This window comes from Microcaecilia unicolor, chromosome 3 (assembly GCF_901765095.1).
Source record: "Microcaecilia unicolor chromosome 3, aMicUni1.1, whole genome shotgun sequence".
Taxonomy (NCBI): Eukaryota; Metazoa; Chordata; class Amphibia; order Gymnophiona; family Siphonopidae; genus Microcaecilia; species Microcaecilia unicolor.
The window spans coordinates 377,540,615-377,559,424 of NC_044033.1; the positions used below are offsets into that span (position 1 = coordinate 377,540,615).

At 42.8% G+C, this 18,810-nt stretch overlaps 1 protein-coding gene across 2 annotated transcripts in view; it reads right to left on the reverse strand.

Moving 5' to 3' along the window:
* The window catches only part of TMEM214 (transmembrane protein 214), a 256,765-nt gene that overhangs the window by 79,919 nt on the left and 158,036 nt on the right, over window positions 1–18,810 (reverse strand). For both annotated transcript variants that reach the window (XM_030198624.1, XM_030198623.1), the window contains exons 9-11: window positions 16,139–16,280; window positions 15,536–15,627; window positions 1,025–1,073 (exon numbers count right to left, since the gene is read on the reverse strand). In XM_030198624.1, the coding sequence (XP_030054484.1) occupies window positions 1,025–1,073; window positions 15,536–15,627; window positions 16,139–16,280 (283 nt within the window). The remainder of the gene's footprint in view (window positions 1–1,024; window positions 1,074–15,535; window positions 15,628–16,138; window positions 16,281–18,810) is intronic.

Sequence of the window (18,810 nt, forward strand, 5' to 3'; positions counted from 1 at the left end):
TGTAACTTTATTCTTTATAATAGTTTCCACTATTTTCCCTGGCACTATCAGGCTTACTGGTCTGTAATTTCCTGGATCACCCCTGGAACTCTTCGGTGTTACATTGACCACCCTTCAATCTTTAGGTACTACGGATGATTTTTAACACTTAAGTGCATAGTGATGTACTTGTGAAATAGAAATCCAAAGGAGTTGAACGTAGTAGGGGACAAGAGGCTGATATCCACACACTGGGAGATGTACAGTTTCGGCTGGAGTATTACCAGGTATAAGAGCAGAGGTGGCAAAACACATAACCAAGCACGTTCAACAGCTTTTCAGCTAACTCTGGGCTCAGAGAACCATTCTAACGTCATCCTGCTTGTCAACAGAGAAATATTTAATAAAGTCACCGATTTAACTACAAGACATTCCTGGCTATAAAGTTCTATACATTCTCACTTTCACATAGAAGACAGATACATTACACACACATGTATGTGGGTGTCAGTTTTCATACAGTAAGGTTAAAGACCACCAGGTAAATGAACCTTCATCTCTGACTGGAAATGCATCCCTCTTTCCAAGCTACGTATGACTGAATATCTATGTGGGACCCCACAATTTATGCATTCAGATTTAGGCCTTCTTTTTAAGCATAGTTGCCCAGCTAAATTTAGCCAAGTAGCTTTTAAAATATCATGTTTTCCAGTTAAATTTACAAACTCTGCCCCAGGAATTCCCCTTTTATAACCAGCTAAATCTATGCTGGTAGCACTTTCATGTGAATAAATTTAATTGGGTAAATGTGAAATTTTGAAATGCTAAGGTTTACCTGGTTTAAAACAGTTTTTAAAAAAATCTTTTGATATTGATGCCAAATGGCTTATACAAGGAACCTCATCCCTGAACCAACTCAATCCAACCAAGTGATCTATAGTTTTATTTAAACAAATTCAGAACCCAAGACAATCTCATCCTATCAAAGCACCGCTGCCTAGTTAACCCAGCATATGCTCCTAACCTACTACCCAGACTTCTTTACCTTTTTTGACGTATTATCCCAGGAGTCCAAGATATGATTCAACAGCAAACTGTAAACAGATGTACACATTTTTAAAATTTACATTTTCTTTTGCATACTTACAATAATTTTAAATCTGTTGATTTTATAATCACCTCAGAATTAATATTTAACTTTTTTTGTTTAAATTAAAACAGAGGGGATTTATCTAGGGCAGGAGTTCTCAACCCAGTCCTCAGGACACACCCAGCCAGTCAGATTTTCAGGGTACCCTCAATGAATATGCACAAGATAGACTTGCATACAATGGAGATAGTGGATGCAAATTTATTTCATACATATTCACTGTGGGTACCCTTAAAACCCGAATGGCTAGGTGTGTCCCGAGGATTGGGTTAACAACCACTGATCTAGGGTATTCAGTTCAATACAAGAAATGTTTAATTTTGATTGAAACTAATCTACAGTTCTGTGCCCAAAGTCTTCCTACCCTTCAATGTTTTTCACATTTTGCTGTCAAAAAGCATTAAAATAGGAGTTTGTTTCACTGATCTATATAACATACACTTTACTTTCAATGTGAAATAAGAATTATAGAAATATTCCAAAAGTAATTAAGAATAAAAAAACCCAAAAATTCCTAATTACAGAAGTCTTCACATCCTTTGATTCAGTCAGTATTGGAGAAAGCTCTTTTTGCATCAGCAACAGCCATGAATCATTTAGAAAAAGAGATTACTAACTTTGCATTGTGGGATAGTGCTGCTTTTGTTCATTCTTTTTGACACAATAGCTTGCGCTCTTTCAAGATGACACAATCAACTATGGGCTGCAATCTTCCTTTCTTTTCAGTCTGGACTTTGACTAGGCCACTTGGTGACATTCACTTTCAGATAATCCTGCTGAAAGATGACTCATCTCCCTAGTCACAGGTCGATGGCAGACGAACAGGAGTTCCACCAGGATCTACCTGTACCATTTATCTTTTCATACATCTCCACAAGCTTCTACCCCCACTGCTGCAAAGTATAACCACATCATGCAGCTACCACCATGCTTTTTACAACACACACACATTGCTTAGCATTGAGACCAAATGTTCCACTCATCACAACACAAAACCTCCTTCCACATGTGCAGTGTTGCCTACGTATTTGCAAAAGCAAAGCTGCATATCACATGGCTTCCCTTCAGCAGTGATACGAACTGAACATTACTGGTATATGTGACAATAGCCAAACAGGGACCACCAGGCCTCAATCTAATTAATAATTACGTTGAAAAGGACCGTCAGTAATATGCACTGAACACTATCAGTATATGACTGGCAACATCCAAAAAGGGACCTCCAGACCTCAATCTAACTAATTATGTTGAAAGGAGCATCAGTCAATAGTTATAGTTGGGTGGTATTGGCTTGTGACCATAAACTGTCAATCCACTATTCCATAAAAAGGACATCACTTGGTCTTTATGTCCCCAAATTGTCAATGTTTCATCAAAAAATGGCAGTAGCGTGCTTGGCCTATTATCTGGTCGGAAGTCAGTAGGCAAAGCTTGTCACATACAAAGTAATGTATTTTGAGTGTCAAGACGGTGGCAGATACATAAGGAAGCAATTAAACCTCTTTTGATGTAGACAGCTTCAGCTTTGTCACATTCAAACCTCCTTTGGGTACACCAAATATTAAGCTGAGTTTGAGACCACCACTTTAACATCAGGTGCAACTAGAGTGGAGTGATATCAAAGAAAAAGACTGGAAGCGTTGATTACACTGGAATTTGAGAAATTACTATGGATACCATTCTTAAACTGGTAAGGCAACATCAACAGCCACTGTCTTGTGTACCAGCATCTGTATGTACGCATTAGCTGTAACACCGAACAATGAATGAATGGCAAAAACATGTGCCATCATGTCTTGTTTCTGTCTTCTGGAAGAAAGGCTTTGGATTTACAAGTGTCTCAGACTATTGTTCAGGCAGCAACTTATTCGAAGCATAGCAACAAAGATTCTCCAGGAGGTCTAAATTTGAAAGAGACCCCACCGTTGAAGACACTGAATTGGCTTCCTGAGGCAGCTAGCAGGCAGTTGTAAAATGTTGTGCACTGCCTTTAAATTCTTTTTAGGTATGGAAATGGTAGGTGCCTGGTTTTTAAGAAGCAGATTGGTTTAAAATGTGTCAGAGTTGGCTGTATTTTGGGCATATAAATTGGCATGACGACCTTACAGGTGGTGGTAGCAGATAAAGATTTGCTGCAAGTCCCTTCGAAAGTGTTGAAAGTTTCCATAGTAGCAAGTTAATTATATGCTTAACAATGCTATATTAAAGATTTATTTAGAGCCAGTACAGTTTAGATCTGTGGTACAAGATGTTATAAATTCTTTAGATTATTGTAACCTGGGATTAGTACATAAATTAATCAAGACAATGCAGAATGCGCAGAATATGATAGCTAGATACTTGATGGGACATGAATAAATGATAAAATGGTAGTGTGGCCCCTTTAAGAGAGTTACACTGTTTGCCTACTTGAGAATGCTGTGTTTTAAAATTATTAGTACAAACTTTTACGGTGTTGCAAAACCAAACACGGCAAGTATATGAATGCCTCCATCAGTATAACCCTAACAATCCTCTGAGGTCAATAAAAGACAATAGGCTAATGTACCTTGATAAATGTGTGATGAAAAAATAAATCTAGAGGAAAATAATTTTAAAGATGTGGCGGACAGACTGGTGAAAAACTGAGGAGCTAAAGAATATACCTTTACTAATGTGCAATTCCTTTTTCCCACTATTAGTTTTTTTTCATAGATATGTGATTTTATATTATGCTTTTACATTATTCTATAAGACATTGTATACTATCGACTGGGGTTTCCCAAGAAAAGGTGAAGTTATTATGCTATATAAGCCTGTCATCAAGATGTTTGTTGCAAATTAGCTTCTACTTCTAGCAGACTCTCATTTGACTTCCTCTAATAAGAATCTTTTTAGCAGAGCAGCTCCAGTTTAATAGAATTCTTTACCTGTCAAAAATAATTCAGCACCTGATTACTTCACAGCACCTACACAATAGGTATTTTATTGCTAATTTTTAATAGTTTATTATTTTAATTTTGGAAAGCATGTTTATAATCACTCTTGAAATTATTTTAAACAATCCTAACTACAGGCTGATGTATGGTATATAAAAATTCTGATTGTGGCCTAGAGGTTAAGGTGGTGGACTTTGGTCCTGGGGAACTGAGGAACTGAGTTTGATTCCCACTTCAGGCACAGGCAGCTCCTTGTGACTCTGGGCAAGTCACTTAACCCTCCATTGCCCCATGTAAGCCGCATTGAGCGGGAAAGCGCGGGGTAGAAATGTAACAAAAATATAATTGTTATTCTTCCTATAAATGAAATAAGGTTGGTTGGATGGATGTATGGTGGACTTTTGAAAGTTTTAAGAATCTGCGGAGAATAAGAGTGATTGTTTTGTTCAGAAGAGTTATAGGCTATAACTAACTCCACCACTAGAAGTCAGTCATCCTGGCATGGGAATAATAGCTAACCTGGTTTGTAAATGTAAACCCAGAGATTGCTGATAAACTGAAGGGAAGGACTTTGGTGTAGTGGAAACAATCAAAGGGTAAATGTGAAGTTCTTTGAGAAACGAGGAATATATATATACTAGTAAAAAAAGGCCCGTTTCTGACACAAATGAAACGGGCACTAGCAAGGTTTTCCTCGGAGTGTGTATGTTTGGGAGAGTGTATGTGAGAGTGACTGTGTGAGAGACAGAGTGAAAGTGTAAGTGTAAGTGTGTGTGTGTGAGAGAGTGAGTCTGGGTGTGAGTGTGTTTGTGAGAATGAGAGTGTGTGCAAGTGTGTATGTGAGACACAGTGTGAGAGAGTGTGTGTGTGTGTGCGAGAGAGTGTGTGAGAGACACAGATTCTCTGTGAGTGTATGAGACCAAGCGAGTGTGTGAGTGACTGTGTGGCACATAGAGAGTGAATGTGATACAGTGTGAGACAGAGTGTGTGAGAGTGAGAGTCAGAAAGACATTGTATATGAGAGAGAGAGTGTGTGTGTGTGTGACAGAGATACCTCCCTTCCTGTGTCTCTCTGGTGTCAGGCCCCCTCCCCTCTGTCTGTGGTGTCAGATTCCCGCCACTGCACCCAAGCAATTGGTGTGCTGGAGGAGGGGGAGGGGGGATGTGTTGGGGGGGGGGGGGGGGTTCAGGTTGGAAGAAGAGGGGTGTGGGGGGTTCAGGAAGCGCTACCAGATGCGAGTGAGAGAGTGTGTGTGTGTGGGGGGGGGGAGGGCAGTGGGTTCAGGAAGCGCTGGCAGATGAGAGAGAGAGTGAGTGTGTGTGTATGGGGTTTCAGGAAGCGCTGCGAGATGAGTGAGTGTGTGTGTGTGTGTGTGTGTGGGGGGGGGGGGGGGGGGTTCAGGAAGCGCTGCCAGATGAGAGAGAGAGAGTGTATGTGGGGGGAGGGGGGTTCAGGAAGCGCTGGCAGATGAGAGTGAGAAAGAGTGTGTGTGTGTTGGAGGGGTGTGTGTGGGGGGTTTCAGCTTGGAAGAGGAGGGGTGTGTGGGGGTGTCTGTAAGTGCTGCGAGATGAGTGAGTGAGTGTGTGGGGGGGCGGTTTATCAAGTGTTTCCACATGAGAGTGTGTGTGTGTGTGGTGGGGGGGCTTCAGGAAGCGCTGCCAGATGAGTGAGAGTATGTGTGTGTGTGTGTGGGGGGGGGTTCAGGAAGCGGTGCAATATGAGAGACTGAGTGTGTGCGTGTGTGTGTGTGTGTGTGTGGGGGGGGGGGGGTTGCCACATGAGTGAGTGAGTGTGTATGTGGGGGGCAGGGATTTCAGGAAGCGCTGCCAGATGAGAGAGAGAGAGAGACTGAGTGTGTGTGTGTTTGGGGGGGGGGGGCGTTGAAGTGTGGCCAAATGAGAGTGTGTGTGTTTGGGGGGGGGGGTGGTCAGGAAACACAGCCAGATGAGTGAGTGGGGGGGGGGGGGGGGGGGGGGTAAAATTGCGACAATTAAAGTACAGTGGGGCCCTTTTACTAAGCTGCGTAGGGGCCTACGTGCGCCCAACGCATGCCAAATTGGAGTTACCGCCTAGTTACTGCGTAACCCTTGCGGTAATTTCAATTTTGGCATGCGTCTGCTACGCACGTCCGAAAAATATTTTTTATTTTCTGATTTGGGGCAGCTAAACACGTCAAGTGGCATTTGACGCACATAGACCATTACCGCCCGGTTACCACGCGAAACCTTACCGCTAGGTCAATGGCTTACGGTAAGGTCTCAGACCCAAAATGGACCCGTGGCAATTTTCATTTTGCCGCACGTCCATTTTCGGCAAAATATAAAAAGACAATTTTTTTGTAGGTGCACTGAAAAATAATTCCCCTGCGCCCAAAACACACATCTACACTACCGCAGGCCATTTTTCAGTGCACCTTAGTAAAAGGACCCCATATAGGCTACTGTCGAAATGGTTTAATCTATCCTGCCCAAACGCGTAGCACTTTCAATAATCATACATCCTCTTTCACAGATCCTGCAAAACTTCAAGAATATCTGGATTCCTTGAAAATGTCATAGCCTTCAAGCTCATTGTATAAAAGGAATTCATTTCATTTGTAGAATGTGTGTGTATCGTTCTATTCACAATAATCGCATCAAGTTGCAGTTATGAAAACCAAACCTGATCAGACTACACAACTATGAGTATGTCTGAAGATAGTGGAATACCTTAATTAAATGATAATATACTGCTTTGACAAAAATTTTGAAAGCACAGTACTTTTGGCGATATCCTGCAAGGCTGCATAACGCAAGCTATACATTATCCCAGCACTTGATGACAAAAATAATCAACCTTTGTCTACCTCAACGTTTACTGTCAAGCTGTAACTTAAACAATTGTCTTGTGTTTCTGATGAAAATAACTTTGAAATTCAAGATAAACATATTGGTATTGGAGAAAATACATATGATTAAGATGTTTGTGATTCTACCAGCCCCATGCCACCTTGATAAGCAGAAGTTGTGCCTCTGAAATTTATTCGAACAGTCAAAAATGACTAATATCTTCCAAATTATTACTCATTTGTGCTCATTGAGCACTCTTCATATAAAAACTACTTTGACTTAATCACGTAGCTCCTTCTGTGCCAAACTCACATATTTTTGCTGCACAGACTATGTTGTTATATTATTTAATGCTATGGTCATGTCAATCTCTTCTACAGTATGTGGGTGGGGCTTCCAGTTTTTGAGGTTTGGCGTGTGGGCGGGGGGGGGGGGGGGGGGGGGGGGGGGTGTTGGATGTCGGAACTGTGGACTCCGGACCTTTGGAGGTGTTTTCCCTTTCCGCGGGTGGCTCGGCAGGGGGAGGAGTAGGGAAACTACTCCTCCCCTTGCGTGGGTGCGATCAGTTTGGTTTTTTTTTTCCGCCCTCGACGTCATGACGTTTGACGCGAGGGCGGGGCAGAGACGGCTGGCTGGCTTCACCACATGAATCCACGAATCCTTCAGGGAGTGTTTGAGTGACTTCAGAACGTTCACGGTGCGTTTTATTATATTAGAAGATTCCCTTTATGTTAAGGTTGTAAATTTTTTAAGTCTTATCAGGTTTTCAGAACTTCACCGTTAAGGCTGAGGTACGATAATTGTTAATCATCCTAATTTCTAACTCCCGTTGCTCTATATATGTTTCACCTCTGTTGACACTCTATTCATGTCTATTATGTACTGTATTGACATTTATATGTGGCATATTATGCTATAATGTGTACTGTTTGAATATTTTTTTTCTGCTGAAATCATATATTGCCTATGTCCAGATTATTTTTGCTTTTATTTTATTATTTATTTGGATTTTGCTCACACCTTTTTCAGTAGTAGCTCACGGTGAGTTACATTCAGGTACGCTGGGTAGTCCTCTGTCCCTGGAGAGCTCACAATCTAATTTTGTACCTATGGCAATGGAGGGTTAAGTGACTTGCCCAAGATCACAAGGAGTAGCAGTGGGATTTGAATTGGCTACCTCTGGATGTCAAGACTGGTGCTCTAACCAGTAGGCTACTCCTCTGGCTTTATGCTGCCAGGTGAATTTCTCCAAAAAGGCAGTACATTTCTAATAAAATAAATGAATTTAAAAAACATTTCCCAAGGCAAGGAGTTCCACAGTTCTGAGCCTTGCCCATTAACGCTCTATTACTTGTTATTACTTACCTGCACAAGTTCTTAGATGGAATGGTCAATCTTATTGCCTGATTGGATCATAATTAGCCAGGGCATAGTTCAGATACAAAATTAAATTCTATTTTAGCTTTTAATGGAAGCTAGTGTAGCTGACCCAAAATTGGTATAACATGTTCAAACTACCTGCCCCCAGTATTAAATTTGGCTGCTAAATTTTGCACTATTTTAAGTTTTTGCAATTATTTATCAGTAAGACGGATATTACAATAGTTCATCTGCGATAGTATCAGAAATTGAATTACTTCTTGCAGGTGTTTAGTCACAAACATAACATAGTAACATAGTAGATGACGGCAGAAAAAGATCTGCATGGTCCATCCAGTCTGCCCAACAAGATAAACTCATATGTGCTACTTTTTGTGTATACCTTACCTTGATTTGTACCTGTCCTTTTCAGGGCACGGTCCTTTTCAGACCGTGTAAGTCTGCCCAGCACTATCCCCGCCTCCCAACCACCAGCCCCTCCTCCTACCACCGGCTCTGGCACAGACCGTATACGTCTGCCCAGCACTATCCCCGCCTCCGGCTCTGCCAGCCAATCTCGGCTAAGCTCCTTAGGATCCATTCCTTCTGAACAGGATTCCTTTGTTTGTCCCACGCGTGTTTGAATTCTGTTACCGTTTTCATTTCCACCACCTCCCGCGGGAGGGTATTCCAAGCATCCACTACTCTCTCTGTGAAAAAATACTTCCTGACATTTTTCTTGAGTCTGCCCCCCTTCAATCTCATATCATGTCCTCTCGTTCTACCTCCTTCGCATCTCCGGAAAAGGTTCGTTTGCGGATTAATACTTGTCAAATATTTGAACGTCTGTATCATATCACCCCTGTTTCTCCTTTCTTCCAGAGTATACATGTTCAGGTCATCAAGTCTCTCCTCATAGTCTTGTAACGCAAATCCCTTACCATTCTTGTAGCTTTTCTTTGCACCGCTTCAATTCTTTTTACATCCTTCGCAAGGTACAGCCTCCAAAATTGAACACAATACTCTAGGGCCCAGATGCATCAACCAAACGTTAAAAAATAAGAATAGTAAAAGTGCTTAACGATTTAAAAAAAAAAAAAAAACGAGGCATGCACTACAAACACACTCCAGAAATGTTCGGATCGGTATTGCAAAGTAGGATGTATCACAGAATCGTTAAACCCATCGTTAATCAGCGCCTAAAGTATGCGCAGAGCAGCCCAAGCATTATGCTGGCTGCTCTGCGCATGCCACATAGGCCCAGCTGTCAAAACAAAAATAAAAACCCCACAAACACGTGTGTTTTGGGAGGGGGCAAAGGCACTCGTCATGAGCGTCCTGTATGGATGCCTTGCCCCCCCCCCCCGCTGCTTCCCGCTTCCCCACCCCCCCCCCCCCGCACGAAAAATCTCCAATTTTAGCAGCCCCGGGCCAGCCCTCCTCCCCTCCTGCATTCTCCCACACTAGCTCCGCCTCCTGCCATGCTCCGGTCCCGTGCCCCGCCCCGCCGCCCCCCCTTTGGTCGTGGCTGCCGCTCCCCCCCTCCAACGACCCCCCCCCCCTTTGCCTTACCGGCTCGTGCAGCACCTGTCACCTCTGCTGCACGGGCAAGAACAGTGCCGATCAGCTGTTCTTGCCCGTGCAGCAGAGGTGACAGGTGCTGCACGGGCCGGTAAGGCAAAAGGGGGGGGGGGGTCGTTGGAGGGGGGGAGCGGCAGCCACGACCAAAGGGGGGGCGGCGGGGGCGGGGCACGGGACCGGAGCATGGCAGGAGGCGGAGCTAGTGTGGGAGAATGCAGGAGGGGAGGAGGGCTGGCCCGGGGGAGGGGGGGGGGGCAAGGCATCCATACAGGACGCTCATTACGAGTGCCTTTGCCCCCTCCCGATCCTTTTTTTTTTTTTTTTCTTTTTTGGTGCTGAGGGAGAGGGGAGCAGCGGCGACCTGGGGCGTCAATAAAGGACGCCCCTGACGCGTTTTCGCCCCCCCCCAGTTATTTTTTTTATTGGATTTTGTAAACTTCTAGCAGACAGACAGCCCTAACGAGAGGTACAGACTCTCGTTAGATTTCACGGTGTTCTCCTGCGTTAAACGAATAGGAAAAGGTTAGTGCATGTCATTTCAATGGGATTTGTAGAAGAATTGCTCATCTGCATTCAGTTTTCGTTAGCTGCTACTGTCGTTGGAAAATAGGCTTTAGTGCATGGAAAGGATAGGAAATTCTTCCTTGAGGGCTCATTTAACGATGAAAAACGTTTAGTGCATCTGGGCCTAGGTGGGGCCTCACAAACGACTTATACAAGGGCATCAACACCCCCTTTCTTCTGCTGGTTACACCTCTCTCTATACAGCCTAACAACCTTCTAGCTACGGCCACCGCCTTGTCACACTGTTTCGTTGCCTTCAGATCCTCAGATACTATCACCCCAAGATCCCTCTACCTATCTGTACCTATCAGATTCTCCCCGCCTAACACATACGTCTCCCGAGGATTTCTATTCCCTAAGTGCATCACTTTGCATTTCTTCGTGTTTAGTCACAAATAAGGCTTTATTCGACAAAGCCATTTAAGATTAAAGATGCTTTCTTTATAATAAAATTAATATGATGTCCTAGTATTAAGAATTAAACTGTGGTTAACATATGAAATGTTTAAGCTGTGTTGTCATTTCTTGTGATTATGAGAACCTATACTTTGAGAAACCAAGCCATTTTCAGACATTTCCACATGAAGATCCATCTGTGATCCAATCTAAACAGCTTCTTGAAAAACAGAGCTCCAACTACTAAAATTGATGAGGTAAGGGAATTCAACACACCTGCTTGAACACTGATAGCTAGAATGTTTTGTGGAGTTGGTGACAGGCCAAAACTTAAGTCAGCAATTTCTTCATCCACCTTTTTGTGTTTCATAGGGAAATTCACTACAAGCAGGAGGGGAAGGTTCACTTGAATATTTTCTTTCCTCTAAAGAAGATTCCAGTGAACAAAATGAATATCTGGGTAATAGCCAGTTCAAATTGGGATACTTCTGCTCTGAAGAAATAGTGTTCCTGCCTTGTGGTTCAGAATCTGAACACAGACAACAGATAAACCTATTGGATCTTGAGATAAATGGTGTGTGTTTCTGCACAGCACCCATGGATTGAGATACTTGCAAAGTGGCAGTTTCCTGATACTGGACCAGTGGAAGATCTTTATAGTAGCCTTTAACAAAATTATAGAAGTGAATGCAGATGCTCTGATAGGGACAGCAAAATTGAAGGAACTTGTCAGCCACTGTGACCAGTACCAGAGTGGACACCAGCTGAGGCTGGACTGAAGATTACTGCACAGCAGATGTCTGTGCTGTACAGATTAATGCCAATGATTTTTGTGTTGCTTGCACCACTGTTTTATCTGTACTGGACGACAACAAAGTTCTCTGTGCTGAGGGTACAAAACGTTTAGTATTGCCTTGGAGACTTTTAGATGGTGCAGATAGGACAGGAGATACCTGTAGGTGTTTGCACTTAGAGGTCTATGCTGAGGTACTAGCACTTTTCCACTGCTTTAAAGGGAGAGTTTGATGTTGCGTTAAAGGTACATGCACTATTGCATTATGTGCATACTTTCACCTTAATGTAGGGTGGACAACTTTCAGAAAGCCTACTTCCACCCCTAAAGCACTTTAACCTATGAAAATGCTTTTGAAAATGACCCTTGTAAAGAGGTAAATCTGAAAATAATATTTAGGCCATTTTAAAGGCTGGCAAGAAAAGGTATTACTCCATAAAACATTAAAATACAATGGGAGTGGGGGAGATGGCACTTTTTTTTCAGCAACTCTGAACTGACCTCATGGACCTTTTTTTGTGTAGGTTCCCTCTATTTTATAACCACCAGCTAAGGCAGTCATAGTGACAAGTCAATAGCTCCCCCTAGAACTCAGTACGTTTTTCCTAAGCTCAGATAGTGATACCACTAAGCAATGGAAGAGACTCCCATCACCTTAGATCTGCCAACAGTACACTTAGCCAGCCAAAGTCTGAATTTTCTGCAAGAGAGCCTCATATGAACTATAAAGTGAACATACTTACCTGTAGCAGGTATTCTCCAAGGACAGCAGGCCATTCATTCTCACATGTGTGTGACATCATCCACATTGCCCAGTGTGCTTTTAAAGTATATTTGATTTTAAGAGCACACACTAGCATCCCCACTGCACATGCGCTGAGTGTCTTCCCCCCACTCGACAGCACAGGACCAGAAGTACAGTACAACAGCAATGAAAAAACTCCAAGGAAGGAGGGAGGGTATGTGAGAATGAATGGCCTGCTGTCCTCAGAGAATACCTGCTACAGGCATGTATCTTCACTTTCTCTGAGGACAAGCAGCTATATTCTCACATGTGGGAATCCCTAGCTACCAGGCTCATCAAAAACAATACATCAATTGGAACTCACAAATGTGAGATCAAAATAATTAACCTGAAACTATATACACACTGTGTTAGGGCGCAGCCTGGAACAGAACAAAATCAGCCTAGGATGGTGGAGTTGGACTCTAGACCCCAAATAAATTCTGCAGAACTGTCTGTCCAAAGTGACTATCGTGTCAGGTATCCTTCTGAAGACAATACCGAGATGTGAATGCGTGGACTGAAGACCACAGAGTCAGCCCAGCCTGGGTGCAAGTGAAAGAAATGCAATCTGCCAGCCAATTAGAGATTGTGTGTCTCCTGATGGTGACCCCCATCCTGTTGGGATCAAAAGAATTAAAAGGCTGGGTGGACTGACTGAAGGACCTAGTCCACGCCAAGTAAAAGGCCAATGCTTGCTTGCAGTCCAAGGTGTGCAGTGTAAATTTCCAAGAGGCTTGGGAAAGAATGTTGGAACTGGTTTAGATGGAACTCTGGCACAACCTTACGTAGGAACTTAAGGTGTAAGCGGAGAACTACTCTAATGATGAAATTTAGTGTAAACTGGATCTGCTACTAGGGCTTGAAGCTCACTGACCCTGTGAGCTGAAGTAACAGCCATCAAAAATAAGACCGTCCCAGGTCAAGTACTACATATGACAAGAATTCAGCGGCTCAAAAAAGAGATTTCATCAGCTGGCTAAGGATGACATTGAGGCCCCATAGCACAGCGGAAGTTTTACAGAGGGCTTTGTCAAAAGCAAACCTCTCAAGAAGCAAACTAGAGGCTGTCCAGAGATGGGCCTGCCTTCCACACAGTGATGGTAAACACTAATTACACTGAGGTGAACCATTATAGAGTTGGTCTTAAGACCAGCCTCAGAAAGGTGTAGAAGGTATTCAAGCAGGGCCTGTGTAGGGCAAGGAACAGGATCTAGGGCCCTGCCCTTACATCAGACAGCAAGCCTCCTCCATTTGAAAGAGTAACAACTATTCATGGAATCTTTCCTGGAATCCAGCAAGACCTTGGAGACACTCTCAGGAAGATGCAAGGAAAAACATTCTAAGCCCTCAACATCCAGGTTGTGGGGGCCATGTACTGGAGTTTGGGATGCAGAAGACATCCCTCATTCTGCATGATGAGTAGGAAAACAGTCCAGTCCAATTTCCAGGGTTCTTTGGAGGATAACTCCAGAAGAAGAGGGAACCAGATCTGTCTGGGCCAATAGGGGGTGATCAGGATCATGGTTCTGCAGGCTTGCTTGAGTTTCAGCAAAGTCTTCCCCATAAGAAGTATAGGAGGATACGCTTGAAGAAGGCATCCAACTCTTGTTGGTCATGTGCCCTGACCCTGGAACAATGGAGTGGCAAGAGATCCACTGAGGGGGTGCCCTTCTCTTGGAAAATCTTGCAGGTAACACTTGTGTGGTTGCACTACCTTGCTCAGTCTGTCAACCAGGGTTTAGGATTTGCCCACCAGGTATGTGGCCCTGAGAACTACCCTGTTCCGGACCACCCATTCCACATCCTTACAGTCTCCTGACCGAGGGTATGATCCGGTACCCCTTTTGTTGGTGTAATACATTGCAATCTGATTGTCCGTTTGAATGAGTACAATTTGATTGAATCAACTTCTATGAAAGCCTTTAGAGCATTCCAGATTGCCCATAGCTCCAGGAGGTTGATCTGAAGATCTGCTTCCTGAGCTGATCAAACACCCTGGGTGCGAAGCCCATCCAGATGAGCCCCCCCACCACAGGTGGGATGCATCAGTCATCAGCACTTTCTGGGGCTGTGCAATTTAGAATGGAAGTCCCATGGTCAAATTGGCCCAAATCATGTAACAGAGGAGGGAGTGAACCAACTCCGGCGTTACATGAATGACATCGACTAGGTTTCCAAAGGCCTGGCACCGTTGGGAACCTAGAGTCCACTAGGAGGTCTCATGTGAAGACATGCCATGGGTGTGTGTTACATGCACTGTGGAGGCCATGTGGGCCAGCAACCTCAACATTTGCCAAGCTGTGACCTGCTGGCTAGCTTGAATCCGAGTGGCGAATGCGACTAGACCGTCCACCCTCAGCAAGGGGAAAAAGGCTCGTGCCTGCTGTGTATGTAGAAGGGCTCCAATGAACTCCAACTGTTGAACTGCGAGCAGATAGGACTTGGAGGAAATTAAAATGAACTCTAGTAGCTGTAGCACCCAAAGAGTTCTCTGCATGGACTCCTGAGCACTGTCCCTCAACGTACTCTTCACCAGCCAATTGTCCATGTAGGAAAACACAGGACTCCTAGTCTGCATAGTAACACCGACTACCACTACACACTTGGTGAAAATCCTGGAAGCTGATGCAAGGCTAAATGGCAACATGCCGTACTGGAAGTGGTGTGTTCCCACCCAAAATCCGAGATACCTCCTGTGGCTTGGAAGTATCAGGATGTGGGTGTAGGCATCCTGTAAGTCCGGAGAAAAACCCTGAAGGTAAGGCACAAAAAAGCTTGAAAAATCAACTCATGCACCAAATGCTACGAGGAGCGCAGGACAGGGCGTTGATCATGGTGGAAAAAGGTAGACTGCTGGTCTTGCACTCTTATGGTGGGTGGATAGGCACTTGCGTATGCGTGGTGGGGACACTAGTGTGTGCTCTTAGGCTTTAAAAGCACTCTGCACTGGGCAGTGTGGATGATGTCACCCACATGTGAGAATATGGCCTGCTTGTTCTTGGAGAAAAAATTTATTTGATTATTCCTTTAAAACAAAATACATGCTGATAAGTTGGAATCTGTTTCTAATCCAATGAAGTAGAGAAGTTAACTCCTAAACAAAGTCAAGAACATGCAAGGTGACATCTGTCAACTAAGACCCAATCTAGGGTTCATATTTGTAAATATATATCTGTTACCTGGACTGTGACAAATGCTTAGTGTAAAGTTGTCGCCAAACACTGAAGCTGAGAGGATCCATATTCAAGCACTCGTTCATGCAGGTCAGAAGCTAAATAAATAATTGAAGCCATTAGAACACATCTGCTAGCACTTTACATTTATAAAATTAGAGCAAATCCTCCATTCTGTAAGAGGCATCGACTCAGTCCAAAAAATGTATACGTCATTAACGTGTGTAATTAAACACCGCAAGATGCTTTGTATTCCTTACACATGCACTTCTACTAACAGAATATCAGCATAGTTTTAATAGGTTGATCACTTGTTTGTATCAGCTGTTGAAAAGGCATTAATGGTACAAAATATATTCAAAATAGAAATCAACAGCAACCCATTCAGGAGCAGCCAACCTCCTTCTCCAAACCAAGAGTCATTTCTCTTTTGCTTCAGTGAAGCGCAATTGCTTTTAATAATAATGCCCTCCTGAGCAGACTTTTGAAATACAAAGAAATTGATGTATGTACAAGTTAACTATGCCTGTGAACACTAATAACACTAATAATATTAAGTATGTCAAAAGACTCTGCAAATACTTTTGAATGTTTGTAAGGGTCTCTCACCTCCTTTTTCATGTCGGGAGGACAGTGTGGTGTAGCTCTGGACAGGAAGGAGGGGAAATATGTGTGTAGGGTAGTTTCAGGTTTAGCTCCAAATGCCAGCACTTTAAGCCTGGGATACAACTGCTGCAACTGATCCTGTAGGCTTTTAAACAAAGTTAAATATATACATAAAATATTCAAATAACTGTTGCTTCATTCTATCTTTTATGCAAAATTTATAAATACTCATTTCAGAAACATGCAAGGTAGTTATAATGGATGTTAAGTACTAGATCACACTTCCTCTGAAGTGATGAGCAGTTAAAGCCTCATTATGGAAATGAAATAGTGAGGCAGTGGTTACTCAGGATTATCCAACATCTAATATTATTACCCTATGTAATAAGGTTTTTAGCATAGAAAATATCTTGGTAAAACTACCACACTACAGGGGCAGCAGGGTTGGCATGCAAATTGGGAAAGGAGGAATTTGCTCCCAATGATGTGACAAGTACATTTGCAATTTTTGATACCATCTTTTCATAGTAGATTTGTTGTAATACTCATCCCTATCTTTACACTCTCTTCATGCATCCTCACTCACTGTATTCCACATGCACCGGAGTATAATCCAATGGGATGTCCAATTCTGTGATTCCTTGTATCCCCAAAATGACCAGATGAAAGGGCAGTTCTACCATGTGTGTCTGAAGTCACCTCTCTGACCATAACTTCATCAGCAAAGATTTGATGTCTCTGGGGCTATTTTATGCAGCTTATCTGGGGTCATATGTGTCTGAAATAGTATTCTATATTGTGTGTCCAAACATACTGCACACATGGATGTTTTGTATGTGTTGTCCCATTTCTTTCCACTGTTCCTGTGTCCATGAGCCTCCTTTATCTCTTTACTACTTACTTTGATAGAGAAGTATTACCTTAAGGCTCCAACACTTGCGTACTTTATACAACTTTCTATCATCTTTTTGCGACTATGGCAGCTCTTAAACAATTCCCCCATTGATTTGTTTTCATACACGATCCTTTGTGTATTAAAATAGTGTAAAACCTGTAAAATCAAGAATACCATTGGGGCCTTCCCACAGGTCTCCTATCTCTTGCCTAATTAGGAATTACCATTGTGGTTTCATACAATCAAGTGGCAGTGAAGGACTGCTTCACTTTTGCTACCCAAGGCTGATCATGTCAATGTAAAGATTATTGTGACTTTGTGTTTGTCTCCTGGATGAGCTGAGTTTGCAGGGCTGAGGCTGGATAGGGTTCTTCCCAGTACTGCCTTAGTCTGGCTGTACAGTCCTAACAATAGACATGAGGCATTATAATTATAATCTTATTCCAGCATGATTTTGCTATTTTTCAATGCATTGTTTGAGGAGGAACAATCTGTGCAGCAGACTCTGGGATCTTAGTATATGTCTTTCTAGAGCTCCCACAGGCATTTTATCTTAGGGGTTAAAAGTGGATCTTGGGTGGTGGAAGAGGGAGAGATGGGCGATAATTGCTTTGTATTGTGCTTCTTCTCAACTCAAGCATTTACTTTGCTAGGGACATTTACTTTTGCCCTACCATCACCCCTCCTTTGGATAAAATGTGAACCTTCATTCTACTTCTATATGGTTGGTAGTTGTGTGGTTACTTGTTGTACCAAAGATGCTTTTGTTGCGTGTTCTGAATGTATGGGAAAACATTTTAAAAAATGTATTTGTGGAAGTTTGCCTTGGCATCTGGTTTCCCACCTTATTGGATTTTCTTCTCTCTGCCTTTGGTATTATCCATGCTATTGCTATGTAAACCAGAGGGCAACAGCAACATAGAAGAATATGGAGAATAGTGTAGAGGGCCACAGATGAAACAAGGCAGAGCCAGGATAGGAAGGAAGTAACTTTATCAAAGGAGCCGACGCGGCCTGTGTTTCAATGAACATCTGCATCAGGGGTCTACATATATAAAAGCATGACAATTGAGTAAAAACGCATGCTACATACAAAGAAACATTAACATCATAATAAATGAATAGGGAGACATTAAAATATATAAATACCAGGATGATGTTAGGATAATGAAAGGTCTTCCAGTATAGGTTCCACAATCACAATGGTAAAAAGTCAATACACTGTTAAAATACATAAAATGATAATTATCAACTATATAGAATCTGGCCTTCTATTTTTTTTTTGGGGGGGGGGGGGGGGGGTCAAGGTGACTGCGGCACGGCAAGGGATTGGCGGGCCTGGAGCTGGGGTGGAGGAGATTACTTGGGGCAGGGACGGGCTACATTCCCAATGGGGACGGGTTAGAATCTAGCGAGGACAGGTTGGATTTCAGTCCCTGTGCAACTCTCTATATTGGGGAAGCCCTTTGTAAGACGTAGCAGCTGAAAATAATTGAATATATTCAAGAGTTCATCGTGGATTATAGAAAACCTGCTACTAGATAAATCTGTTGGGCTTTTTTCTTTTTTTGGAACATTTTTTTTTGATAGATTATGAGATGAATGGGTAAAAAAGGACACTCCCTACGTTTACTAATTTTAATACATATATGTGATATGTGACAGGTTTTTTTTCAGTAGTGTTTTTTTTTCTCCCCTTTGTTTTTTTAGGGGAGTTGTTTTCCCACTATTGTGTTTACTGTTGAACACACGAGTCAATGAGAGAAGCCCAAGAGGGGTT